At 40.6% G+C, this 27,990-nt stretch overlaps 2 protein-coding genes across 6 annotated transcripts in view; one reads left to right on the forward strand and one right to left on the reverse strand.

The window, feature by feature from the left end:
• The first annotated feature begins 6,882 nt into the window (after window positions 1–6,882).
• CNOT8 (CCR4-NOT transcription complex subunit 8) overlaps window positions 6,883–27,990 on the forward strand; it is a 42,460-nt gene continuing 21,352 nt past the window's right edge. Inside the window, exons 1-7 of one of the 2 annotated variants that reach the window (XM_026510841.4) lie at window positions 6,901–7,224; window positions 13,508–13,693; window positions 14,656–14,849; window positions 18,410–18,571; window positions 19,112–19,256; window positions 19,979–20,089; window positions 21,914–23,429. In XM_026510841.4, coding sequence (XP_026366626.1) covers window positions 13,577–13,693; window positions 14,656–14,849; window positions 18,410–18,571; window positions 19,112–19,256; window positions 19,979–20,089; window positions 21,914–22,063 — 879 coding nt within the window. In that variant the 5' untranslated portion in view covers window positions 6,901–7,224; window positions 13,508–13,576 and the 3' untranslated portion in view covers window positions 22,064–23,429. Of the gene's footprint in view, window positions 7,225–13,507; window positions 13,694–14,655; window positions 14,850–18,409; window positions 18,572–19,111; window positions 19,257–19,978; window positions 20,090–21,913; window positions 23,430–27,990 lie in introns of those variants that run through there. The other variant, XM_048224346.2, reaches the window with a different exon arrangement.
• Window positions 25,736–27,990, reverse strand: part of GEMIN5 (gem nuclear organelle associated protein 5) — a 40,081-nt gene continuing 37,826 nt past the window's right edge. For all 4 annotated transcript variants that reach the window (XM_026510843.4, XM_026510842.4, XM_044388543.3 and 1 more), the window contains exon 28: window positions 25,736–27,439. In XM_026510843.4, coding sequence (XP_026366628.1) covers window positions 27,272–27,439 — 168 coding nt within the window. In that variant the 3' untranslated portion in view covers window positions 25,736–27,271. The remainder of the gene's footprint in view (window positions 27,440–27,990) is intronic.

The following is a 27,990-nucleotide window of genomic DNA, read 5'->3' on the forward strand; positions in this document are numbered from 1 at the left end:
TTGCTGTCCCAAGGAGGCAGGTGCATTAAAAGATGTGGCTATCAAAAAATAACTACAAAAAAAAAAATTTTTTTTTTTTTAAATGGGACACCTGGCTGGTCTGCTCGATGGAGTCCGCAACTCTTGATCTCTAGGTCCTGCGTTCAAGCCCCACCTTGGGCAAAGAGATTAATTTAAAAAACAAACAAAGAAAAGAAGATGTGGTTATCAGATACTGTGGTGGGCAGTCCAAGTGGATCAAAAGATTACATGGACCAGAGGATCTCATTTTCTCATTTTTTTATGACTTCTTTTGTTGCTGAGGGCAGGCAAGGGAGGAAAGATGCATCAACTCTTACTAGTGAGTCTTGGTGCAGGAAAGGTACACCTGTGGAGGTTAAGTGTACTTGACCAAAACAGGTAACTTTAGGATACAGGATCCATAACATGAAATGGTGAGTGCCTTTGAAAAAGAATGGAGTTTTATTTGTAAATTTCTTTTTTCTTTCTTTCTTTCTTTCTTTCTTTCTTTCTTTCTTTCTTTCTTTCTTTCTTTTTTTTAAAGATTTTGTTTATTTATTTGACAGAGGCAGTGAGAGAGGGAACACAAGCAGGGGGAGTGAGCAAGGGAGAAGCAGGCTTCCCACTGAGCAGGGAGCCTGATGGGGGGCTCTCGATCCCAGGACCCTGGGATCATGACCTGCGCCCAAGGCAGATGCTTAATGACTAAGCTACCCAGGCGCCCCTATTTGTAAATTTCTAATATATATATATTAGATATATATTATCTATATATCTAATATATATATATTAGATATCTAATATATATATAGATATATATATATTTGAAGCAGCAATATGTGCAACAGATATAAATTACAAAAAGATCAAAGAGTGTATAGTACAAAGCATTTTTTCACTCTTCTCTAGTCCCCTAATTCTCCCAAGAGACACCCCTGTGACCAGTGTAGCTTGTCTATGTAAATACAGGCATGCATGTCTCCCCGTTAGCATGCAAACATGGAAATGGTTCCATGTAGTTCCTTTAAGAGTTGCCACATTCTTTTTAATGGCTGCATGCTGTCCTATTACCTGCATGTGTCATCATTTGGGAAAGAAAGGACCATACATTGGTTATCCCTCCTTGCCTAATTCCTGGCACAATGCAAGGGCTTGGGAAACATGCAGTGCTTGCTCACAAATTAATTACACTTTGCACAACTTGTTCATGTTTTCCCTCCTCTCTCCTTTTGGAGGTACCAATATTTGTTTCAATATTCCAGATATTTATATAACGTATATAGTCCCCCACGGCCAAGTCGGTCTCGTCCATTGCTCAACCTTGCTTCCTGATCCAGTGCCCATCTTAATCTAGATCCTCTCATTTAACGTTATTCCCCACTACTTCCTATTTTCTAATGCTCTGAGTATCACTGTCATGCATAAATGTTTATCGACCACTTACTATGTGCAAAAAAATTTTTTCTACTTTCTGTTATCCCTACCTCTATGTCATTGCTCCTAGACTTTCCCATCCAGATTTTCCTTCCTGATCCTGCTCACTATTCTACCTCTGGTTCTTTTCTTTCTGAACTTTTTAAACTTATGTGGTCAATGCTTCCCTAGAGTAGCAGGCAATTTTTTTCTATAATCATTTCAAGTAGGAGCTTTATGTATTTCCATGGCATAACTCTGGCACACAGTAGGGCCTCAGCAGAGTCTGCATAAATGAGAATCTCTAGTCCTCCTGGATTTTCTCTCCATCCTGTCTTTGAGGAATTGCTCAGCTTTCTTGTTATCTCAAGCTTGTGTAAGACATCCATCCCCCTCCTGGCTGCTTTGCTTTAAAGGAAGTGCTCTTGAGGAGAAGTCCAGAGATCCTGGAAGAAAGTGGGTCTGGGTTCAAACTGCCACCTACCAGCTTTATGACCTTGGCTTCTCTGAATTTGTTTCCTCATCTGTAAAATCAATGAATTGGATTAGTGGATCTCTGAGGTCCCTCCCAGTTCTAATGTCTGATAATGTGGAGCCGAAACTTAGGAGTGTGTTTACCAATTTTTCTGGAATACATCATTTATCCCACCCCTCAAACAAGCACATCTAGTTAGAAACTTCAGAGGTATTCCAAAGCCTTTGTGTCCCTTTGCTCCTAGAACATTACAGAATGTTACAGAAGTTCAAAAGAAGATTCTCAAGGCTGGTCATATTAAAAAAAAAAAAAAGTCACTGAGATTTTTGAGATCTGGCTGTAATACCAGAGATGCTGGTTTTGTCACATGAATGCACAGGGAAAGGGAGAGAGATTGAGAGGAGAGACCTTCAGAACTGACTGGAGGGTTCCAAAGAATAAATTTTCTCATCTGCATTAATGTCCTTAACTGCTGTCTTTCCATTGGTCTGCATTTGTATTTGCCTAGCTCTGTCTAGGCAGAGATCAACTTTGTTCTTCATAAAGAATTGAATATTCAGTTAGCAGCCTTGAAGAGTTTCACAATAACAATAATCAAAACGATGTGGTGGCAACTAATTTTCAATCAGAATCACCTAGTAAAATTATCTAAATTGTCAACTAATTCCATGGGTAATATATTCGCCACGCCTAGGAGGAGCTTTCTTTTCTTACCAAATTTAGTGTAATTCAAATAAAAAAGTTAAAATGTCTCTGACTCCATTCCACTCTCTACCCACAGAAGTCAAAGTGTCTCTCTCTCTCTCTCTCTCTTTTTTAATATTTATGAGAAATAGAGAGAGAGAGAGAGGGAGAATGCAAGAGTGCTGGTGGGGGAGGGACAGAGGGAGAGGAAGACAAGAGAAGCAGACTCCCCGTTGAGTGGGGATCCCAACCTGGGGCTGGATTCTAGGACCCTGAGAACATGACCTGGGCCAAAATCAAGAGTCCGATGCTTAACTGACTGAGCCACCCTTGCGCCCCTCAAAGTGAACTTTGAAAACATAAATCCGATCTGCTTGTTCCTGTGAGTAAAAATCCTCTGGGTTTCCAGGTGCACTTGGAATAAAGTACAATTTTAAAGCCTCCCAGGCCTTGTCTCACCTGCTCTCCTTGCTAGCCTCATCTCGGGCCTCACTGCTTTGGGTCCACCTCTCTGTGGCTGCCCTGGCCTCTCTTCACTGCCTCTAACATGCAAAACTCATTTCTTATCCTCTTCCTGAAATTTATTGCTCCTGATTCTTAATGCCTGCCTTTCTCTCTCTCTGATTAGGTTCTTCTTGTCCTGCACCTAACCGCTACCTTCTCAGAGAGTCCTTCTTTGACCCCTCAGTAATTTCCCCCGTCTTCCCTCAATCCAATTATTCTCTGTCACTTTACCTCATCGGTTTCTTTCATCACAGCGATCACCAATTCTCATCGTCCTTTTGTTTCCTCCTCGAATGCTTGTTTGTTTTACTGTCAGTCCCTCTCACCAAATGTGAAGCTCCACAAGGCTAGGAACCTCATCTGCTTCCAGTGCATCCTCCAGGGTCAACAGAGAACACAGCAGGCAGCACAGGGACCATAAACAGAGCCCACTGGATGAACAGTGAATCTCACACTGGACTGGGAATCAAACGTCTCAAATCCTGGTCCTATCTCTGGAAGCTGGCTGACTTTAGTTACTTTCTGTTAAATTAGGGGAATGTATTAGTTAGAACATCTCTATGGACCCTCAGAGATTTGGAAATTTAAAGGTCTGTGATTATTATGGGTAGATTGTAAAATTTTGTTGTTAGTAGACTCTGAGGGAGAAGGAAAATCCAGGAAAATCAAATGAGATATGAAGAAAATAGATTTGAGGTCTATTTCTAGATAAAAGAAAGAATTCTGGTCGCTGATTTCATCAGAGAACAGAGGTTTTTTGTTTTTTTTTTCAGGTTGAAATCAAAATATTGAAACAATACTCAAATGCTTAGTCATCAAACATGACATTTGCTTTATATTTAGGGGATGTCTGATGATCTGGATAATTTCCAAGAGTCAGAAGAAGGGTTTTCTATTATGTAAACACAGCAAGGACAATACACTTCAAAAGCAGGAAGTTGACCTCATTTGTACCAAGGAAAAAAGCCAGCTGGGGGCATTCTTCATTTGAATGTAAAGGTAAATGCATAATCTGATAAAAGACGTTATACAAAGTGTCAGACCTTGGCTAAGCTTGACGTGTGTTGGTGGCTTTTAACAATGGAATCAATTGACAGGCAGGCATCTAGGTATACCAGCACTCTAATGGGTAAAAAGGTTTTTGAGACTTGAGCTCAGAGGGTGGTTATAGTGGAACTAACCGGGAGGCATTTACCCTCTTTTCCATTTTCAAAATATTTCAAACCCGAAGAAAACAGTTGACTTTGAAACAACAGGGTCCACTTAATAGCCTACTGTTAACCAGAAGCCTTGATAACATAAACAAGGGACTAACACATATCTTATATGTTATATGTATTATACACTGTATTCTTACAATAAAGTAAGCTAGAAAAAATGTTAAAATCATAAGGAAGAGAAAATGCATTTGTAGTACTGTGCCATATGGAAAAAATTCACATATAAGTTTTGGGGGAGTCAAAAGTTATAGCCTAACCCCTGCAGTGTTCAACGGTCAACTGTATATATTTAAAATTTTATCTTTCTACACATACTTTAAGAAATGCATCCCATTAGATTTAGTATTTAGACTTCGTAACAGAAAGGCTTGGCTGGTCAAGGATTTCACCCTGTCTGCTTCTTAAGGAGACCCATTTTACAACCATTTCAATTTATTTAGCCTATACTCTCCTAGCTGAGAAAATTTGTTCAAGCCTTACTTTTTATAGTTTGTAGTCCAAAAACATTAGTTTTTTTCCCCAAATAGTAAATTATATTATTGAATATATTCTTCTCCAACTACCCTCTCCCTTTGAGAATCAGTGATTTACACAATTGTTCTAATTTTGCAGTAGCGTAAGCACAGCGTGAACTCCATTGTTTCCAACGAACACTCCAATGCCTCCTGAAGTACAAGCCATCAGTGTGTTTTTCATTTCTCTTCAATAACCTGAGAAATGAACGCCCAGTTCTGGGTGGAGGGCAGGCGGGTTGGGGAGATGGAGATGGTGTGTTTCCTGTTTGATTGTTTCAGGGCACACCAGGCCCAGTGCTGCAGGAAAAAACAAAAGTCCAAGAAAGGATTGTGGAGGCTGCTCTTCATGTGACTAGCTCCTCATAGGGCTGTCCTCTCCAGAATCTAATTACAAGCAGGTGAAAAGACACGAGAAACCCACGAGATGGGTGGGGTGTGGGAGGGTTTTGCCTGCTTTCTCCATGCCAGTATTGCTCAATGGACTGATTGTTAAGCCTGCACCGGAGCTAACAAACAATGAGTATCCGGCATAGCAACAGAGACACGCCAGAAACAATTGTTTATTGAATAGACTTACATGTCTTCCTCAGTGCGGAATGTTCTTTCCATTTATTAATACAGCAACAACCTTATGAGATAGTTACATCCCTATGTTACAGATAAACAGACAGACACTCATTTGGAAGGGAGAAGAGGAGTGGGGTTCAGAAAGTGCGTCTGATGCTCTACTCTGGGGCCTGAGGGTGGGAGTTCCGCTCCCCGGAGAATACCTTTTGGGAGTCCAGTTTGAAATTGCCACTGAAGGCCTGCTCTGCCTCCGGCCTCGGAAATGGAAGAGTTTCCTCCTAGTTTTTTTTTTTTTTTTAAGATTTTATTTATTTATTCAATAGAGATAGAGACAGCCAGCGAGAGAGGGAACACAAGCAGGGGAAGTGGGAGAGGAAGAAGCAGGGTCATAGCGGAGGAGCCTGATGTGGGGCTCGATCCCATAACGCCGGGATCACGCCCTGAGCTGAAGGCAGACGCTTAACCGCTGTGCCACCCAGGCGCCCCTGGAGGAAATGTTTAAAAGCAAGAAGGCCCAGTAGCTTGGGAGTCAGTTTGCTATCCACTTACCAACCGCCCCCTTCAAGGGAAGGCACCTAGGGCTATGGCTAGAGCCCTGCTTTGAGCAGTCCGAGCCTGTCTCCGAGGCAGGGTAGAGCTCTAGCGGCAGAGGCTAGGAGGGAGGCTCAGAATTGACAGCCGTGTGCAGGAAGTCAGTGCTTTGTCTTCTTCGCCTCTGCTAGAGAACGCGAGGCTGCGCCGCCCCGGAGCCTGCTCAAATGCTGCCAAGGACAGGTGTTGGCAGACCGCCCTCTCTCCAAGCAGGATTCAGAGGATCAGGGGGAGGGTGGAGGCTCTAGGGGCTCCTAAGCCAGGCCTTAGCCCAGTGCTCTCGCAAGGAAAATGTGCAAGGCCTGCCGAGCGTCCGCTGTCTCGGAGCTCCTCAGACCGCTTGGCGATGCCGGGCGCTTCCCCCACCGGAGGCCGGGTCCTCTTTGTAACTTGAGCAGGCCCGGGCGAGCCGGTTGCTGTGGTAACGGGGCTCGCGGACTCTGTGAGGCGGGGAGGAGGGAGGCGGACCTCGCCGGACGTCACCCAGACTCGGTTTGGGGGTGCTGTCCCACCCCCAACTAATTGTTTGCCTGAAAAGAAGCCCGGAGATAGATGTTTTGTAAGTGAGGGGTCCAGGGGGCTGCATTAGTACAAGGAAGGTTGGCTCCTGCCAACGATTTTAACGGTCCATCAAAGCAGGGCCGAGAGGGCGTTGCAATTTGCGGGATTTGGTCAGAAGGTCCACGCCCCTTCCTCAGCCCTCGGCCACGCCCACCCGAGCGGGGGCTAGTTCTAGACCACGCCCCTCCTGTGGGCGCGCGGAAGGAGAACTGAAACAGTGTGCTGTTGCTAATTGAATTGAGCCAGTGCAACTAACGCGCCAAGGCCCAGCACGGGTCGTGTTCCGCATGCGTCCTACGAGGCCGCCCCGCCCCGCTGTTTTCGGGGAGCCCTCTTGGTTCTGCGCTTGCGCGTTGCTCCCGCGAGCTCGGGTTGGACGAACACGCACGGAGTCTCCGGAGCGCGCAGAAAGGGAGGAGCAGGCTTGATCCGGCGCGCGCGCGCGTCTGGAGTGACGCTAAAGGAGCAGGCGAGTCGGGAGGATCCAGCGGGTAGAGTGGTTCGGCCAAGTTTTTAGGTGGGCGGTGCGTAAGGCCGCTCTGGGCACAAAGAAGCCCATCTCACTGGCCCGCTCGGTTCCCGGAGCGGATCCGGGGCAGGAGGAGAGCGCCGGGTCAGAGGCCACCGCCGCCGCTCCCGGGGGACTCTGCCCGCCTGCCCGCAAGCCCGCGCTTCGCGGGCCCAGCCGCTCAGGGTAAGCGAGCTCGCGCTTACCAGAGAGGAGCGTGAGATGAGAGAGTGTGGGAGGCCAGCGGGGACCTGTGGAAGGAAGGGGAATGGGGGCGTGAATGAGGGGCAGGGGGTGCGAAAACAGAAAGGCCCATCGAATAGTGGTAATAATACCACCCACTACCACACAATAATAATATTCTAGTGTTATGTGCCAGGACTTTATAAAGCACCTTGTATGCTTCATTCTCTTAACCTCTACTACAGTCCTCCGAGGTGTATGTTGTTGAACCCATTTTACAAGACCGGAAAACTGAGGCACCAGAGAGGTTAAGTAACTTCTGCAAAGCCACACAGCTAGTTGGTGGCCTGGGTTCGAACGTAGGTCTTTCTGGCGTGAAAGCCTGTAATTTTAATATCTTTGCTTTGGGGGGAAAAAAAAGCTGGGTACATGGGAAGGGGTGGGATGAGTGTTGTTTGGAGAGGGAGGGTGATCCAGAACGGGAAGAGAATGATGATGGCAGACTGTGTAAGGGAGAGGACTTGAGTTTGGAACCTTGCGGGCCTCCCGCTTCTTGGTTCTTTTGGCCCCACAACTTTTCCTTGCCGTTTTGTGTTTATGAACAGAGCTATTGCTCTGGAGGCCTGGACCACATGGTTGGTTTTAAGAACTGGTTGAACTGCGGTTCAGTTCAGGATAGTTGTCCTCGGACACTGTTTTGGGGGCGGGAGTGATGGAGGACGGCGAGGGCCACCGTGTATAGAGAGGACCCTCCAAGCTGCTGCCATTTCTTGTAACTTGCTCCTACTTCCTTTTCCATCTTACCCTTGCGCGGCAAAGCCTTTGTTCAATTCCCTAGAATGGGGAAGTGATGTTTATTGTCTCCTTGCACACTTAGGCTTAAACAAAACAAAACCGGAAAAACCAAACATTCTTTTCCTAAGCAAGACGTGGTCCTCTGGATTGCTTGCAGAGAAAGCTTTCGGTTGGCCTTCTTCGTAGTTGCTCTTTAGAGCTTTCCTGAGTAAATAGGAGCTTTGTTTTGGAGAAGTTTACACTATAGGTCAGCAAGAGCGATCTGCACGGATTTTACTAGCAGATCAGCACAACGCAGGGACCTCAGTAATTCCTGTGTGTGACCTTTCCTTCTTGAACAGTCCAGTGTTGAGAAACAGCAGGTATCAGTGCTTGTATTTTGCTTTCGTATAGAGTGGAGTAGCTTGTGTGGTAGTCAGAGTTTCATAGAGTGGAGTAGCTCAAGTGGGAGTCAAAGTTTAATGTCAGCCTGTGAGGGAAACTTTGCATGTGATCATGGTTATCCTTAAACATTCCTTAGGAAGGTGTAAAGTTATAGATGGACATTCTGTTTCTTGGTAAATCTAGCAGTTTTTCCTTCAGCTTTCAAACTTATTACTGTTTCTCTGCTTGCAACCCAGATAAAGTAATTAGCTTACGTTTAAGGCCTGTATTGCACAAATAAACGTATTTGAATGGGGTAGAGTCCTTCCATATTGTGAGGTTTACTGTGCCCTGCTGGCACTGAGAGGCATAAAGGAGGAAGACTAACTAACCAAGGAGAAGAGTATGTTTGTGATTCCCATCTTGGGATCCTTCTGGATCATGTGCTCGCTGAGTGGAAAGCGGCAGGCAAAACTGCTGGCATCATTTATTGTTATTTCTCTCCTCTTTGTCTAGCATATCCAGTAATTTATGCTAAGCTAAATGTGCATAATGTGATTCCTTTTCAATTTTTGAGTGGCACTGCATTTTGGGATTTGCAAGCAATTTCCCCACAATTTTTCTAGATAAGGGTTTGGTGCAAGGATGTCTTACGTATTTTTGCCAGTGGTCTGCACTTGTGTTCCATATTTATCAGATATGTGTAACAAGGGTCAGCTTTTTGAAAGTAGCTTAGCTTTTTTTTTTTTTTTTAAGGTTTTATTTATTTGAGAGAGAGAGCACGAGCATTGAGGAGGGGCAGAGGGAGAGGGAGAAGCAGACTCCCTGCTGAGCAGGGAACCAACAATGCGGGGTTCCATCCCAGAACTCCGTGATCATGACCTGAGGGACAGCAGATGCCCAATGGACTGAGCCCCGTGGGCACCCCATGGCTTAGCTTTTTTAAAAAAATTTTTTTTGGAAATGAAAGCCATGATAGTGCCTTTTAAAATTAATGTCTCTGAATTTCAGTTTTCTTATCTGTAAAAGGTAGAGGAAGATACCACTGTACAAAGTTGTCGTGAGATTTCTCCACTGTAAATTTTGAAGCAGAACCCCATATTTCATATCATATCACCTACATCTGTTTAACATTATCTCTAAAAGATAAGGACTCTTTTTAAAAAAACCATGACAGGGGAGCCTGGGTGGCTTAGTCGTTAAGTGTCTGCCTTTGGCTCAGGTCATGATCCCGGGGTACTGGGATTGAGCCCCACATCAGGCTCCCTGCTCAGTGAGGCCTGCTTCTCCCTCTCCCTCTGCCTGCTGCTCCCCCTGCTTGTGCTCGCTCTCTGTCTGTCAAATAAATAAGTAAAATCTTAAAAAAATAAAAATAAATTAAAAAACCACGACAATATAACACCAAAAAAAGCAAAAAACCCCCAAACAAAAAATCAAAACCAGCAATTGTTCAGACTTTTGTCTTGAAAATGTCACTTTTTTAAAAAAAGTTTCTAACGGTTTGTTTAAAGATCTAATTAGGGTCTATAGATTTTGATTGGTTGATAAGTCTCTCGAGAGTTTTTTATTTCTTAAAATTTGTTGCAGAAGCTGGGTTATTCTGTAGTTTCCCACAGTAGTTTCTGGATTTTGCTGATTGTCTTTCTGTGGTATCCTTTAACAAATTCCTCTGTCCTCTTCATTTCCTGTAAACTGGTCTAGAGGTTTGGTCAGATTCAAGTTAAATTTTTTTTAAAAAAGATTTTATTTATTTTAGAGAGCATGAGCACGCGGGTGTGAGGGGGGGGAGGGAGTGGGGACAGAGGGAAAGGCAGAGAATCCCAGGCAGACTCCCTGCTGAACAGAGAGCCCACTGCAGGGTTTGATCCCAGGACCCTGAGATCATGACCTGAGCCAAAATCAAGAGTGGGACACCTAACCGACTGAGCGATCCAGGTGCCCCTCAACTTAGATTTTTTTTTTGTAAGCGTAATTCATTGTGGTGATGTGTTCTGTCAGGAGGCACATGATACCTGGTTGTCTCTTTCTGTGGTTATTACAGCCATTGTGATATTTTAACAACTTTATTGAAGTATTATTTACATACTATAAAACGTAGAGTTGAGCGATTTTTAGTAAATTTACAGAGTTGTGCAGTCATCAGGTAGTTGAGTTTGGTAACCTGTCACCTCAGTAAGATAACCTTATGCGATTTACAGTTAATGCCCAATCCCATTCATCGCTGTAGTCTACTTTCTGCCTTTATAGATTTACCTTTTCTGAATATCCATATAGATGCCATTATGATTATTGCCTAGATCTGTGAATTCTTTAGGAGCTACAAAACAGTGATATTCTATGATTCCATAGTCATTAGTTTTATAACTTCTATTAAAAGAAACTTCTTTAGTTACTTAGTAAAATTTATATAGGAAAGACAAGATACATATTTAAAAAAATAAATTGATTAACCAGCATTCTCCATTGGTGACCAGTAAAGTTTATTTTCTTAGTTTTTAATGTATGAGTTCAGGGGTGCCTGGGTGGCTCAGTTGGTTAAGCATTTGCCTTGGGCTCAGGTCATGATCTCGGGGTCCTAGGATTTAGGCCCCCTTGCCTCCTGCTTCTCCTTCTGCTGCTCTCCTTGCTTGTGTGCTCTCATTCTCTCTCAAATAAATAAAATTAAAAAAAAAAATCCATGAGTTCATAGTGAACTGTCTTAGAAGTTTGAAGACATTGTAGTGACTATTCATAATGGTGTTCATATTATCTTTTGTGTATATATATATCTTTTATATATCTTTTCTTTGACCAGACGGAGCCTCTTCAGATTATTTCCTGAGTTCTTTTGACACAACCTGAAGAGCTTCTGAGCTGGGGAACCTGGTTCTAAGGGTTTAGTGTAAATACCTAATTGTCTTCTTTATAGGCCTGCTTTTTTCTGTTTCAAGACCAAAGGCATTTTTTTGCTTGGGTCCCTTTTGCTGCTTTGCTTTTATGGAAATGTCTTCACAGTCATACCCACTTTCCCTAAAGTAGTTTATGGTTGTGCTTGAAATGACACCAAAAAGAAAGTACATTGTTTAAGTTAGGAAAATAAGGAAGTGAAGTGGTACTGATTTAACATTAATGGGCATAGATATGGCTTTGTGCCCTCCTTCTGGGGAAAACCTTAAACCTTAAACACAGTTTAGAATCTAATCAGAGTCCTAACATTTTCCTAATTATGGTCATATCGTGGAATTTACTCCACACTCAGTGTGAACTTCTGCCCTTTTCAGATGTTCTTTATTTGTTAATTGGCAAGCCTTTAATTCATGCCCATCGTGTACAGGACTGAAATGAGAAGAAATGGAATCTACCTTTAAGAAGTGTCCACTCATATTTGTTAGGAAGTTACCACAGTCTACTTAAGTTTCAGAGTAATTATAGTCAGTCTATTATAATTTCAGAGAAACATCTCTTGAAGTGTTGGGTACCTTGAATAAATGGAATCTTTTAGGGTTGCTGACAAACCAAAAGATCAGTTTCTCAGAATTTTCTCAGAGAAATGAAGACATTTGAGAATGAGAATTTTGTTTTGATCCAGATTCTTACTGTTGCATCTGCCTGTCTTGAAATTAGGAAGTAAAGATTCATTTTACTGTTTCTAAGAATTTTCCTCTGGATATATATCTATATACTAGAGCCCACTCTTATATCGAGGAGCCATGTGGTGGGGTTGCCCTTTTAAATAAAGGCTTTTATGATAAGCTCCTTTTGGTCTTTTTATAACTAAGCATCACATTATTATAATAACAACATTACTCCGAAGCCGAATCATGTTGAGTTTTATCTTGCAGAATACTGTTCTCCTCTGTAGTTTCCTCCCAGAATATGCACTATAACTCATTATGCGTTCTGGTTGAATTATTTATACTTGCCATCTTCTCTATTCCTATTGTTGAATTGCTTAGTTTCTTTATATTATTATGTGTTTAAGAGTAGACATTCTTATTCTTATTCCAATTCTTATTTTCATTGTGGTGGTTGAAGTTTCAAATTAGCAGGTGGGGTTGGTTTTTACCACTTGAATCCCTCACTTCGTGATCTGTTTGCACAAATCTAAAGAGGCCCTATATTAAGTTAGTCAATTGCCTGTAGTTATATTTGACTTTTGGATTGTGGAGAAAAAGAATTTCCCCTTTTATAGGGGCCAGAGGGAGGAGTCCCATGACCATATTCACTATGTAGTTGTTAAGACTTACGTGTGAGAGTTTAGGTCTACATTCTTTCAGGCTTTCAGAGATCCCGGTACATTTAAACTGGCTAAAGTGATTCCTTTAAAAATGTTTCCATGATTTGGTCTCTGTGCAAAGTGATGTGAAAGTCATAGATAAGGGAATATTTGTGGTCACTGGGACCTATTTTAGTCTTTAGATAGTCTGAAAAGGGCTCAAATACTGGTTTAGGGTAGTGGTTTCACTTCTGTGCTGAAAATGTCTTCAGCTTGCTTTTCTTTCTTTCTTTCTTTCTTTCTTTCTTTCTTTCTTTCTTTCTTTCTTTCTTTCTTCCTTCCTTCCTTCCTTCCTTCCTTCCTTCCTTCCTTCCTTCCTCTTTCCTTCCTTCTTTCTTTCTCTCTTTCTCTCTCTCTCTCTCTTCCTCCCTTCCTCCCTTCCTTCCTTCCTTCTTTCCTTCCTTCTTTCTTTCTCTCTTTCTCTCTCTCTCTCTTCCTCCCTTCCTTCCTTCCTTCCTTTTTTCTTTTCTTTTCTTTTCTTTTCTTTTCTTTTCTTTTCTTTTCTTTTCTTTCATTTTATTTTTAAGTAATCTCTACACCCAACATAGGTCTCAAACATACAACCCTGAGATGAAGAGTCACATACTCAACCAACTGAGGCAGCCAGACACCCCAGTTTCTTTAGATTTCTTAAGTAGTTTTAGTTTCTTTGAGTTCAAGAACAGTGTGTGTGTGTGTATGTGTGTGTGTGTGTGTGTCTTTGTTTTGACAAAGGCAGGTTTCCTCCCTGTATAAAATGGAGAATGAATATAAATATAATAGTCTTAATGTTTTAGCTTAAACTGATGAAGTGATTTTTTTTTTTTTGATCTTTGTTTTGTTGACATTATGCCAGTGTTTAAATTTATGTGATTTCAAAATGTTTTCGTCTAGGTCAGATCAACCATCAGCTTACCCTCTCTAACAGAGTCAGCTGAAAGCGACCTCTCGAGTTTCTTCAAGATGCCTGCAGCACTTGTGGAGAACAGCCAAGTTATCTGTGAAGTCTGGGCCAGCAATCTAGAAGAAGAGATGAGGAAGATCCGAGAAATTGTGCTCAGTTACAGTTATATTGCCATGGTAAAGAGCTCAACTCTGTTTGACTACCTTTGCTATGGACTTAGGGAATGTTCAGTGTGAGATTTTGAAAGAAAGGATTACACTAAAGCCATGATAGATTAAGCTTGGTGGAAGGTTGTGATGCTTTTATGAAACATCAGGGTAGCCAGTGTGTCTGAGAAAGATGTAACCTCTAGCATCTTAGATTTTTTGTAATGTTACTTTGTGTTTAATAGTGTTTAAGGCAGAAGTTATGTCAGCCTAAAGTGCACATCTGTCCCGCAGATATGGTGAATTTGACGGTGTTTAAAAATTGTTTTTAAAAATTAGCTATCAGCATGTAAAAATTAAGAGATCTCTTTTAAAAGTCCAGATTTCTGGCATCTCTGGAAAAAAATGGGACGATTTGGCATTACAGGATCCACATTCCTGTCTGTATGGAGTGGCCGGAGAGGCAGGTGTATGTCATGGTGATATTAAGGGCCTCTTCTAGAGGAGGCGTGCACTGTCTAGTTTGCCCAAGTCCCCATTACTCATAAGCAGTCAGTCTTTAGCCTCGTGTTTAAAACTGTCTGTGATCATGTTCCAGGCTTTTTACTCAAAGTAAATGTAGCTATTGTTTTTTTCTGAATGGCTGTTTCATTTTCCTCTATTTGTATTTTTATTCATACAGTGTTCTCAACCTAAACTTTTTTTAATTCACTGTATATGAATGTAGAGTGTTCTTAATTAATCTGTAGTCAACTACTCTTACTCACATCCTGCCTAGGTTCTCCAAGTTGCTGCGTAAAACTTCATGATTCTAGTACTCCTTGTGTAGATAGATACTTGTGTAGATATCAATGAGATCAGTATTTTAATATAGGTATTTATGCCCAAGCGTGGGTTTTGTCACATAACTTTTATAAATTAAGATAAAATTGATCAATTTAGCATCCACTGTTTTGTGAAACCTTATGATGAGAGACCTTTTCCTTTTCTAGGACACAGAATTTCCAGGTGTTGTGGTACGACCAATTGGTGAATTTCGTAGTTCCATAGATTACCAGTATCAGCTTTTACGGTGCAATGTTGACCTTTTAAAAATTATCCAGCTGGGCCTTACGTTCACAAACGAAAAGGGAGAATATCCTTCTGGAATCAACACTTGGCAGTTCAACTTCAAATTTAACCTTACGTAAGTGTCTGAAATATTTCTCAGTGTTATTCTTAGATCCGCTACATTTGTGCAGACTGTGATTTCTAACTGATTTTATTAATATAAAGTTTTGTTTCCATTGAAACCAGGTAAGGGTTGGACACAGCAGTCAAATAGAGGATGGAATAAGGAATCTCAGAAAGTAAAGTCCCTCTTAAAGAACTCTTACAGGTCAACAATAAAAAGACAACCCAATTAAAAATGGGCATCAGATCTGAATAGACATTTCTCCAAAGAAGATATAGATATGGCTAATAAACCCATGAAAAGATGGTCACCATCATTAGTCATGAGGGAAATGCAAATCAAAACCACAGTGAGATACCACCTTATACCCACTAGGTGGCTGTAATAAAAAAGACACAACAAATGTTGGCAAGGGTGTAGAGAAATTAGGACCCTCATATATTGCTATTGGGAAAGTAAAATGGTGTAGCCTCTTTGGAAGACAGGCAGTTTCTCAAAAGGTTAAACATAGAGTCACCATATGACCCAGCAGTTCCACTTCTAGGCATATACCCAAGAGAAATGAAAACATACATCCGTACAAAAACTTGTACTTGAATGTTCATAACAGCATTATTTGTAAAGGCCCCAAAGTAGAAACAATCCAATGTCTGTGAACTGATGAATGGATAAAATAAATATGATATATCCGTGCCATGGAATGTTATTGGACAGCAAAAGGAAAAAAGTAGTAATATATGTTATACATTGACTTGTTTTGAAAACATGCTAAGGGAAAGAAGCCAGATACAAAAGACCATGTATTGTAGGATTCTCTTTTTATGAAATGTTCAAAATAGGCAAATTGATAGAGTCAGAATAGGTCAGTGGTTGTCTAGGATGTAGGGGGGGTGGTGAGATTATGGGGTGGTGGGGAGTGATTGCATAATGGGTATGGGTTTTCTTTTGAGGTGATAAAATGGTTTACGCTTGACTGGGGGTGGTTGCACAACTCTGAAAATACTAAAAGTGATTGAATTGTATACTTTATTTTTAAAATTTTTAAAAAAGATTTATTTATTTGAGAGAGAGTGTGTGTGCATGGGGGTGGAGGTGGAGGGGAAGAAGAGGGAGAGAGAGTCTTAAGCAGACTCTGTGCAGAGGGTAGATAGAGCCTGATGCATCTCAGGACCCTGAGATCACGACCTGAGCTGAAACCAAGAGTCGGTCACTTAACTGACTGCCACCCAGGCACCCTGAAGTGTATACTTTATTTTCATTTTATTTTTTTAAAAGATTTTATTTATTTATCTGAGAGAGGGAGAGAGAGATCACAAGCAGGGGGGAGGGGTAGAGGAAGAAGCAGGCTCCCTGATGAGGAGGGAGCCCGATGTGGGACTCCATCCCAGCACCCTGGGATCATGACCTGAGCCGAAGGCAGACATTTAACTGACTGAGCCAACCAGGCGCCCCAGAAGCATATACCTTAAATGAGTAAATGGTTAGTATGTGAATTATAGCTTAATAAGGCTGTTTAAAATGAAAAAGTAAAGTTAATTCTCCAGTTAGGAGATGAATTGCAGTTCTGCCATTTTTCAGCTGGGTGATTTGGGGTTAGTAATTTTACCTTCTGTAATTCAGTTTCCTTATCTGTAAAACAGGATTATTGTTATCTTTTATTATAGAAGAAATAAGGAGATAAGGAGTAGATGTTAATTAAGGGTAGTTGAAACTGAAGGGAATTTTGATGTTTTAAAAATATGGTCAAAAACACGTAACATAAAATTTACCATCTCAACCATTTTTAAGTTTGCAGTTCAGTAGTGTTAAAGTATGTTTGCGTTGTTGTGAAGCAGACACCCAGAACTTTCTCATCTTGCACAGTGGACACTCTGTACCCATTAAACAACTCTCCTTTTTCTTCTTCACCAGATCTTGGTGAACCACCATACTACTTTCTGTTTCTATGAATTTGACTGTTTTAGCTACCTCATATAAGTGGAATCATACAGTATTTGTCATTTTGTGACTGGCGTATTTCACTTAGTATGATAGCCTTAAGATTCATCCATCTTGTGGCATATTGCAGAATTTCCTTCCTTTTTAAGACTGAATAATATTCCATTGTATATTTGGACCACATTTTGTTTATCTGTTCATTCACTGATGGACATTTAGGTTGTTTCCACCTCTTGACTGTAGGGAGTAGTGCTGCCATGAACATGGATGTGCAAACATCTTCACAACCGTCCTTTTCATTCTTTTGGACATATACCCAGAAGTGGGATTGCTGGATCATTTGGTAGTTCTGTTTTTAATTTTTTGAGGATGATGTAATTGTTTTTTTTTTCCCTAAGAGAGAGAGAGAGAGCACGCGAGAGAGCTTGCATGTGGGGGCAGGGGAGGGTTGGGGAGGGCCAGAAGGAGTCTGCAGTTAGTGCAGAGCCCGATGCAGAGCTCATCTCAGACCCTGAGATCATGACCTGAGCCAAAATCAAGAGTCGAATGCTTAACTGACAGCCACCCAGGTGCCCTAGGATCATGTAATTTTTTAAGGGGAAAATTTAGGGGAGACTATCATTTTGCTGATTGTATAAGGTAGGTTTAGTGTAATTCTGATTGGGCCACAGTACTCAAGTACTGCTTTATTGAATGGCACCAGGAGCATTTGATGGCTCAGGGATAATTTTTTGATTGTTCATGTGCTTTGGAAATTTGTTTGATGTTCAGGAATAATTTGGGGAGATGATCTGCATCTTTAACTGCATTTTTTTTTTTAGTCCATCACCAAAGCCTGTTATTTATACCTTAATGGTAATTAATACACAAATGAAAATAAGGGTTGTTTGTTATTGTAGAGTTTATGTATGTGTTTAAAACATGCTTGTTTTAGGTGAAACAAAACAATGATTCAACATTGGTTTTAATTTAGTAGAAAAAAGTAAGATTGTGTTTTTTTTTTCCAGTTGTCTGTCCTAAGTTTATGTGAAAAACAAATGAAAAAACACTGAAATCTAGTGGAAAAAGTTATATAACTTATTTCCCTACTTTTGCGATACATGGTATTATAAATATTCCTCTGTTTAAATTGATGGATGTATCTCTACAGTGGAATATTATGCCAGAGTTGCAAAGGATGTGGTATATCTGTGAGCTTTGGTCTGGAAACATGGTCTGTGCTGGTAGATACAGGGATGGAGGTGTGTATGTGTAGGTAGAGAACATAGTCTTCAAGGATATATAAACTGAGTTATTAACAGTTTTTTCTATGATGTAACATTTTAAAAAATTTTCTGGTGTTTTAAATATTTTTGAATTGGTCGATTCTGTTTTTCTGTAAATAATGGGGAAATGTGGATCTTTTATAATTAAAAATTTATTTTGTGGGGGCAAGTCTCACTTTTCCATCAGCCACAGAGATAAGATTACTTTGCATGCTTGCTGGAATACTGGAAAGAATGAATGATCTGTTCTTAAATTATGAAAGCATTTCAAGAGTACTTGTTCTGTAATTATAAGGTGATGTTAATATTGCTGCCCACTACTTCTCTTAGATTATCTACCAGCTAAGAAGTGAATGCCTTCTTTTTTAGAGAGGACATGTACTCCCAGGATTCCATAGATCTCCTTGCTAACTCTGGACTGCAATTTCAGAAGCATGAAGAGGAAGGGATTGACACATTGCACTTTGCAGAGCTGCTTATGACATCAGGGGTGGTTCTCTGTGACAACGTCAAATGGCTTTCATTTCATAGGTTAGTCCCAGATAATGTGTATTTCTCTTGCTTTGGGAACAGGGAATTGCATTCTTATGTTATTTCTGCAGTCCTATTGGCTATCTTCTTTTGGTCACTTATGAAGCAGTTACCGAGTTCAAATGGTAACTTGCCCATGTTGCAGTTTTTTAAAAAATACTTTGGAGCTTATACTGGTTTGTTTCACATAGTACTGGGCTCCATCATGTGGCTATCAGTGGGTACATTTCAAGTGGAAAGATGGTGACTGGGGGGATCAGAGCACTTGATCATCTTTTTCTTGTCCTTTAAATGGCTGGCCTAAAGTTTATGACGAAGAGAACCCAAATTTGAAACCCCTTGGGTTCTCTTCTATGTCTCTCATATTAGTCTGGTTTGTTGTTATTTAAGGGAAAGTTCAGATTACAGTAGGATAAACTACTTGGAAGACTGAAAGTTACTCATGAGGTAACACCATTAAGTTTTGAGAAATGAAGCAGTTGAACTCTGGGGCCTGGTGATTGCTGCTTTTTCACCTCATTGCCTCATTCTCTCCTGTAGTGGCTATGATTTTGGCTACATGGTAAAATTACTTACGGATTCTCGTTTGCCAGAAGAGGAACATGAATTCTTTCATATTCTGAACCTTTTTTTCCCATCCATTTATGATGTGAAATACTTGATGAAGAGTTGCAAAAATCTTAAGGTACACAATATTTTTCTTAATATTAGTAACAATAAAAAAGACAAAACAGACTTGTCATTTTGCTTTATCACTATTTTTAGAAATTAAATTATTATTTATTTATTTATTGCCACTTACACATTCTTCAGTGCCTGCTAGGTGCCAACATTGTGCTGGAGTGGGTGTATATAGAGTTGATTGGCACAGGGATTTGTGTGGTGAACGTCTTTAATCTGGGCATGAAGGGGGCCCTCTACTTCTCTTATTCTGAGGGAGACATTCTTCACTTACGGTCCACAAACCTAGTGAAACAGTTGGCAATGTAAGGTGTATATGTAGTTTGTTAGGGACGGGGTCTGTAGTGTACCAGACTCTCAGAGGGGTTCTTAACCCTCGATAGTTCAAGAACTCAGCACCCTAATAAATTGTTGACATAAGAGGTTTTCTGTCTAGAATTGGATTGGTATTTACTATTTCCTCAATCTTGTTTTATAGCTGTTAGGACTTTAAAACAGGGCAGAGGTCTGACACAATTAATGATATATAAAAGAAAGGAGTGAAAAGTGAAATATAACACAGTATATTGTTTGGAGGGTTAAAAAAGGGGATATTGCTGGCATAAGGCCTTAGTAAGTAACCTGTTCCCAATTGTCATCACCAAAAGAATTAAACTAAAAAGTGGAGTTGACTCCAGTAGAGGAGTGGTGGGTCTGAAGTACTCTTTGGTTTCTTTCCGTCTGCAGGGTGGTCTCCAGGAAGTCGCCGATCAGTTGGATTTGCAGAGAATTGGAAGGCAACACCAGGCAGGCTCAGACTCACTGCTGACAGGAATGGCGTTCTTCAGGATGAAAGAGGTAAGGAGGTGTGGGTTATCTTTGTGGGCTGAGATGTGTTGAAAATTTATAGTTCTGATGGAAGTTGATGACCACTTTGAAAGCAGTTGTTTGGTTTGTTTGTTATGATGTTCAGTATATTAAATGTAGTTTGGGAGGCAAAGACATCCTGAAATGGAGACTTCTTATTAGCATATTCAAGTCTAGACATGTGCTTGTTCTTAGCAGTTCTCCTTCTTACAGTGATTTGCTTTTCTTCTGATTTCTCTAATACGAGCACATTTGTTTGAACACTCACTTTATGCTTAAGTTCTTTGAATTGTCAAATGTCTGGCAGCTAACATATTCCGTGACAAGCTGAAGGGTTTTCTTCTAAGATCAGGAACAACACAAGCATGCTCACTCTCGCCACTTTTATTTAACATAGTATTGGAAGTCCTAGCCAGCGTAATTAGGCAAGAAAAAAAATACAAGGGATCCAGATTGGAATTGAGGAAGTAAAACTGTCACTATTTTCAGATGGCATGATATTATACATAGAAAACTCTAAAGAGTCCCCCAAAAAGTTCTTAGAACTAATAAACAAACTCAGTAAAATTTCAAGATATAAAATCAGTATACAAATATCTTGTGTTTGTGTATATTAATATTGAGCTAACAGAAAGAAATCAAGAAAGAATCCCATTTATAATTGCATCAAAAACAATAAAGTACCTAGGAATAAATTTAGCAAAGGAGTAAAAGACCTGTACCCTGAAAACTATAAGGCATTGATGAAAGAAATTGAAGAAGACACAAATAAATGGAAAGATATTTGGTGCTCATGGATTGGAAGAATTAATATTCATTTTTTTTTAAAAAGATTTTATTCCATGAGCAGAGAGAGGGCCAGGGGGAGAGGGAGCAGCAAACTCCCCACTGAGCAGGGAGCCCGACATGGGACTCAGTCCCAGGACCCTGGGATCATGACCTGAGCCGAAGGCAGACACTTAACCAACTGAGCCACCCGGGCGCCCCTGGAAGAATTGATATTCTTAAAATGTCCATACTATCCAAAGCAGTCTACAGATTCATTGCAATCTCTCTCAGAATTCCAATGGCATTTTTCACAGAAATAGAACAAATGATCTTAAAATTTGTGTGGAACCACAGAAGACCCCAAATAGCCAAAGCAGTCTTGAGAAAGAAGAACAAAGCTGGTGGCATCGTGCTCCCCCGAGGTTCCTTTGGCAATGTCTGGAGACATTTTTGGTTGTCACAGTCTGGAGCAGCAGAGGGGAGGCGCACTCCTGGCCAGGGACACTGCTGAACGTTCTGCAGTACTACAGTACACTGGACGGCTCCCCTCCATGCCCCGCAACAAGGAATTATATCCTGCCCAGTAGGGCCAGGGTCAAGATACCCTGCTGAAGTGTGTAATATCCAGTATCTCACTTGTAACAGCCCACTGTTATCCCGTTTTAAAGATAGGGAACCATGGCTGAAGGACAGTTGAAGATCACCCAGTGAGTATAAAGCCCAAGCTCTTAAGCACTGCACTGCTTGTTAAAGAGAAGGGAGGAGATGGAGGTGGCTGGACTAAACAGCGGCAGCGGCCCACGGACCCTGGCAGTAAAAGAACTCATGGAGAGTAGAAGTCTGTTCAGAAAGGAGAGCCTGTATATTAAGAAAGGAGCATGAAAAGACTATGTAGAGGAGAGGTTTGGAGCCTTTCTTTATGAAGTTACTTTCTAGTTGGGTAGATTTTCAGGGCTTTGAGACTGGGAGGTGCTGATGTAGTAGTGTTGAGACTTGGCGTGACTCTTGGCGGGATTCTCACCATGGGTTCTCTGTCCTATCCTGCAGTTGTTTTTTGAGGACAGTATTGATGATGCCAAGTACTGTGGGCGTCTCTATGGCCTAGGCACAGGAGTGGCCCAGAAGCAGAATGAGGATGTGGACTCTGCCCAGGAGAAGATGAGCATCCTGGCGATCATCAACAACATGCAGCAGTGATGGCGGCGAGCCTCTGCAGGGCGGGCCTGGTCCCAGAGTGGTGCTTATATGCTGACTGTGTGTACTTCTCTTCCTCCCCAAGAGAAAACGCTTCTTTTGAGCAAACCGTACCTACCATCTGCGATGACAGAAAGACTTTTGTTGTATTGAAGACAAAAGATGTCTTTTAGATCCAGAAGAGGGGAGTTTACTCTGAATTTGTAAACAAGTCTTCCCTGTTCCTCATCCCCAAGCCTCTCCAGTTGCTTCCTGCCACCAGCATCCATGGCTCATTTGACACCTTTTTAAATATCCAGGACAAGTCAGAAACAGACTAGTAAAATATATATAATTCTTTATCTGTTGTCATTCTTTTTCTTTTAAATCTTGCTACTCTCTGAGGATGAAGACTTTTTGATGTGATTCTCAGCTGAGGGCTTCCAGGGACGGTGGAACAAAATGGTGCTTTTGTGAAGTGGATTATAGATGTCTTTCCCTTCCTTTTTTTTTTTTTTTTTTTTTTTTTACCTTTCTCTAGGACATTTACTTTCCTCACACTTTTTTAGTCTTGGATTATGTGCTATTATGTGGAAATGAATTAGTACTGAAATTTTGAAGACCGGTAATGAAAACTTTTATTAAAAACAAAATTCTTCTGGATCTGTCTACCCTTGTATTCATGAGGGACTCCAGAATGGGTATTAAGTTAACCACTTTACGCGTCTTTAAAGTCTGGTTCCATTGTGCCACTGAGATTTGCTGTCACATGTCCGTCATTTGAAATCATTTTAAGTTTTAATATAATAAAATATCCTGGATTTGCTCCTGAACGAAATAAGATCAGAATTTTGGACCATAAGTCTTATATTTTCAGTAATGTGATTTCAGATGGTCATCTGTGTTTTTTCCACGTCTGTTTGTTCTCCCTGCTTTTCCTTTTGGCAAACCTGAGGAGAAGTTAGGGAGACTGATTATGTGAGTACCAAGAATGTGAGTCTTTAAAAAGTTAATAGTGGTACATGTAGACAGGGCAGTAAGGAATTTGGTTAGAGTTCTCTTGGAGTAATATCCCACAACTGGGGTAGGAAGCTCAGGACTGTGATTTTTTTTTTTTTTAAACTAGTCATTTAAAAAGTACATTGTATTGTTTTTTGAATGACTACAGTATGGACAATTTAGAAAAACCAAAAACCCCTTTGAAATGGTCAAAATGAAAACTGGTAACTCACTGAAGTGGATGAATAGTCTTACATTTTAAAAGCTTATGAAAACTCAGTTCCAAATGATTCGAAAATGTCAAGTATTATAAACTGGTATTTAAGATGCTTGTAAATATTATTTATGTTTTTAATTTTGTAAAATAAAGATTTCTTTTTAACCACTGGCACGAAGGTTTGATCTTTCATAGCTATTAATTGCTGACTGTAGAAGATGGTCATTTGCAATCAGTGACTAGAAGCATCTCACCTGCCCCCAAACTCTTGTCTCCATATCCCACAAGTTGGCTTGCATGTAAAATGTCTTACTTTATAGGAAGTTTTTTTTTTTTTTCTTTTAAGATTTTATTTATTTGGGAGAGAGTCTGAGCAAGAGACAGAGACCACAAGCAGGGGCAGAGGGAGAGGGAGAGGGAGAAGCAGACTCCCGACACAGGACTTGATCCCAAAACCCTGGGATCATGGCCTGAGCCACCCAGGCATCCCTGTAGGATGTTTTTAATGACCAACTGTGTAAATGGAATTGTCTCTTCACTTCATAATCCCCAACTGATTGTCCAGCTTTACTAGTAAAACTAGTTTTAATTCTGTCCTGGGACCACTCCATTACATTTGGTGGATTAGCTTGGTAGTTAGTGGACTTTTAAGACAAACTGAACTTTGGTATTGTAGCAATGGCTCCAGACTATTTCCAGCCCTTCCAGTTGGCACAAAACAAGGAGTCTGAAGAAGTCTGGTATAGGAGCAGATCTAGGCTTTTCACTGGGATGTTCACATATAGGAAGAGAGGTATTTATCACTGATTTGTGGTAAAAATAACGTAGGTCAGGGTCAGTGGTTCTCAGCCAAGTTCTTTGGCATGCTGGTGACTGTGGGGCCTGCACAGATGTCATTAATTTATTTTTAGAGTGAGTGCACAAGTGGGGGTGGAGCAGAGGAAGAAACAGACTACCTGCTGAGCAGGGAGCCCGATGTGGGGCTTGATCCCAGGACCCTGGGACTATGACCTGAGCTGAAGGCAGACACTTAACCAACTCAGCTACCAAGGTGCCCCCAGATGTCCTAAATTTAGATTCAAATAGGGAATTTGTCTTTGCCACAGTTGAGGAAAGACTTACATGTCAAGAGAAATACTGAGAAGAAGGGTTGAGGAACTCATTAGTGAGTGGAAGGTCTGGTCATTGCATGTGAGGGATAAGAGTTTATTAAAGTGTTGCTAAAGAAAGGGCACAAGTCTAGTAGAATTGGCAGGAACTTTATATACATATATATGAGCACATGTAGGGCTCTGTAAGTGGTTATGCTCAGAAAGGGATGGTCCTGTAGAGAGTAACCAGAGGATGCTAATTATGGGGTGAATTCAAGCCCCTCCACATGAACTGCCAAATGTTCTCAAATTTGTGTTCTGCTAACCCAGTAAGGTTGACTACCAACTACAAGCCTGACTGTCAGCTAAAGCTGCTGTGAATGAGCTCAGTTTTTTAAGTCTAAGCTATTAATGAATAGTCTTTCAATTTCCTAATTTATTCAGTCCGTAAGTTTCCATTGTATACCTACTAGATACTAGACACTGTAAATAGGTGCTAGGGATAAAACAGCACATGGAAGACATAATCTCTACCCTCACTGGAGCTTACAGTCTGGGTTGCCAAAGAGTCGTAATTCACAAAAATATAATTTGTGAGCTGTAAAGTACAGGACACTGATGTCCTTTAGGTTGAGGTTCAGGGATAGTCTTTTGAGAAGGGACATTTCATCTGAGATCTAAGAGATGGGTAAGAATGGACCAGGCAAAAGAACAATGTGGGCAAAACTACTGGGATGACAAGAAAACTTGGTGGGTTCCAGCAGCCTAAGAGACCAGTGTGGGTGGAATCTAGAAACAAGGATGAGAGTGTAAGAACAGGAGGCCAAGAGGTAAATAGTAGGATCAGGCAAGGGCCTTGGAAGCTCTGTAAGATGATCTTCTTTCCACTAACAATGGGAAAGTACTGAAATAATTTTTTTTAACAGGAAATTGGTAAGATTTGATTTGTAATTTAGACTTGTCATTGGTATAGAAAAATGGAGAATCAGTAATAAGAGCAGATTGAGAGAGACGGGGAGGTGAGAGCAAACAAAGGGTTTGGATTGGGTAAAGGAGCAACACTATTTCTTCATTTGCTTAGTAATATCTACTTGGAAAGCTTGAGTCAACTCCTCAGTACTTTGACTCTTTGTGGTTCTGATAATTAGGGAGATAGAAATGAAAATCATTTATTCATTTATTCAAACTGGAATGGCTTAACCACATTATCTAGTATGGGAAAGAGGAGAGGAGTTTGGGAGGAAATGGAATCGTGTCACTTCTGGGTAGTTTCATTGCTTAGCTGTCAAGTAGTAACTCTTGTTCTTACCAAAGCAGTAGTCGAGGAGTGTGTAAGTATTCCTCCAAAGCACAGATGATGGTTCTGATAAATCACAAAGGAGTTTAGAATTTCTAGTTTAATAATACTGTTCTTTAATTAAGTGGAAGGGAATAAATATTTTTCTGTCTCTGCAAGTGAAGCATTTGTTCATTTCAGCAAAGGTTGTAGAACTGGTATCTAGTTCTCCACATAGCCTTGCCTATGTATAATCTTTGCAACCAAGAGGATTTTCCATCCCCAGTAACAATGCATCTTCTTCTTCAGGTTCAAGTAACTGTGTAAAGAATCATGAGGATCTAAATTCTACAATATTTGCTTTTTTGGGTTTAGCATTTTTAAATTCTAAAGTTAGGTTTAATTAAAACAAACAAAACCCCTGGTCAGTCAGATCTTTAAACAATGGTCTCCTAAACTTTTTCCTTCCTAGAGTTCCTGTTAATGAATTTTATTCTTGCTGCCCACAACAACCCCAACCTAGGAAATAATTGAAAAATAAACTGGACACTCAAGCAGACAAGTTTTCACAATGAATCCCAAAGAAAATAGTTATATTATTGGTAAACAGTGCTCCTTCCCAACCCTACCCTAGACTATCTGATTTTTACACCCCAGCAACTGGGATATTACAGAAACACCTGTTCCTGACATTGTTCAACTATTTAACCAGAGTGAAGAAAGGACCTCAAAAGTATGCTCAATAATGGGGAGGCGAAGGGGAATGAACAGGTTTTATAATTAAATAGTATGTAGGATCCCATTATGCTGAAGTCAGAGTCCACTGATCCAAAAGTGGACATAATGCAAAATTATTCATTTTTCTTCAAAGACCATCTGTGGTTTTAATTCTCAAAGGGTGATCCAAAAAAGATTAAGAGCCACTGAAACAGTAATTTCTTCCTGAGCTCTTTTGATCACCATTATGTTTTATAAAACTGAAGGGATAAGACACATCTGAGTTTTAGTTATTTGTTCTTCTAATGTTTTAGTAAATGATTTGTTCAAATAAGCAATTACATGAAACAATAAAACGAAATTTTTGACCTTAAGTTCAGATGGATGGTAGAGTCAACATGATGGGTAAAGGCCTATTTCACATTCTAAGTGAAGTCTTTGAAAGAATACAAGGGGAGAACCCAAGTTAACAAAAACAGTAAGAAAAATGATACCAAGTCATAAAATGGAGCAATTCTGTCTCCAAAAAGAATGACATGTTTAGCATCAGGCAAAGTATTTATAAAGGTAGCTTGTGTTTAAGAACATAACACTTTGGGTAATTAAAAAGTTTCTCCTCTTTGGGTGAAACCTGCGTAAGGCTTTAGAGATGACCAACAATCACACTGCAGGTGTTAGTTGTGAATACCTACTGCTGGTTTTTCATGATCCTTCCTCCAGTAGGAAACCACAGTTGAGTCCAAAGTCCGATTCCACTATGTCTAAGGGTAGAACAGAGTCAATTCAAACTTGAGCCTCATTTGTATTATTTGGATCACTGCAAAAACATCTAGGGATCAGAGGGAATGTCTGGCACGGTGTAACTGCAGAGGTGAAGGGTGTCTGTCATACGTTTTGTATTTGGCACAGTTTTCTTATAGATCTTTGAAAATTCACGTGCAGAAGGTCTGGCAGTATCTTTTGTAAACTTTAGTGTTGCCATATTTCTGAAGGAGCTCTTGGGCCTGTTGCTGCATGTCCTGGGTCACGCTGCCAGGACACTGGGACCCAATGTGAAGCAGGATAAGGCAGCACTCCAGCACGTCTGGGAAGGGCCAGGTCTGAAAGATGACACAGGGATGAACAAGGAAGCATTTGCAAAAGAGCCACATATACCTGCACAGAGGCAGAAGCAACTCAAAGTCTCATCTAGTGAAACTTCTCAGGCACGGCTGAGCCATTTCCCTTATAAGGCTCTTCATCAGTTACTCTAAGGATAGAGGATACTCAAAACTGGGATGGCTATTGGGATATCCTTTCTCAAATGAAAGAATCATTTTCTAGAGCCCTACTCAATTCAAATCATGATTCTCCTTTAATACCAGGGCCATCCATCTGTAAGCTATCAAATACATGGTACCAATTTTAATTTTATTTTACCTCCTAATTCTAAAATTTGTTCCATTTCTCTGAAGAATGAGGTATAAAATTGCTTGTGTTATCAATAATCCTGTTCTCACAAAACATTTTAGTTAACCAGACACAATGGGATCCTAAATTTTTAAGCATATACAAATGTGTAGATTTCAGAAATGGTACCGAGAATCAGATGACCTTAAAGAATCTGGTATAGTCAGTTGATAATATAAAAAATCAAGTTTTACCAAAGGAA

The sequence above is a fragment of the Ursus arctos genome, unplaced genomic scaffold (assembly GCF_023065955.2).
Source record: "Ursus arctos isolate Adak ecotype North America unplaced genomic scaffold, UrsArc2.0 scaffold_15, whole genome shotgun sequence".
Taxonomy (NCBI): domain Eukaryota; kingdom Metazoa; phylum Chordata; class Mammalia; order Carnivora; family Ursidae; genus Ursus; species Ursus arctos.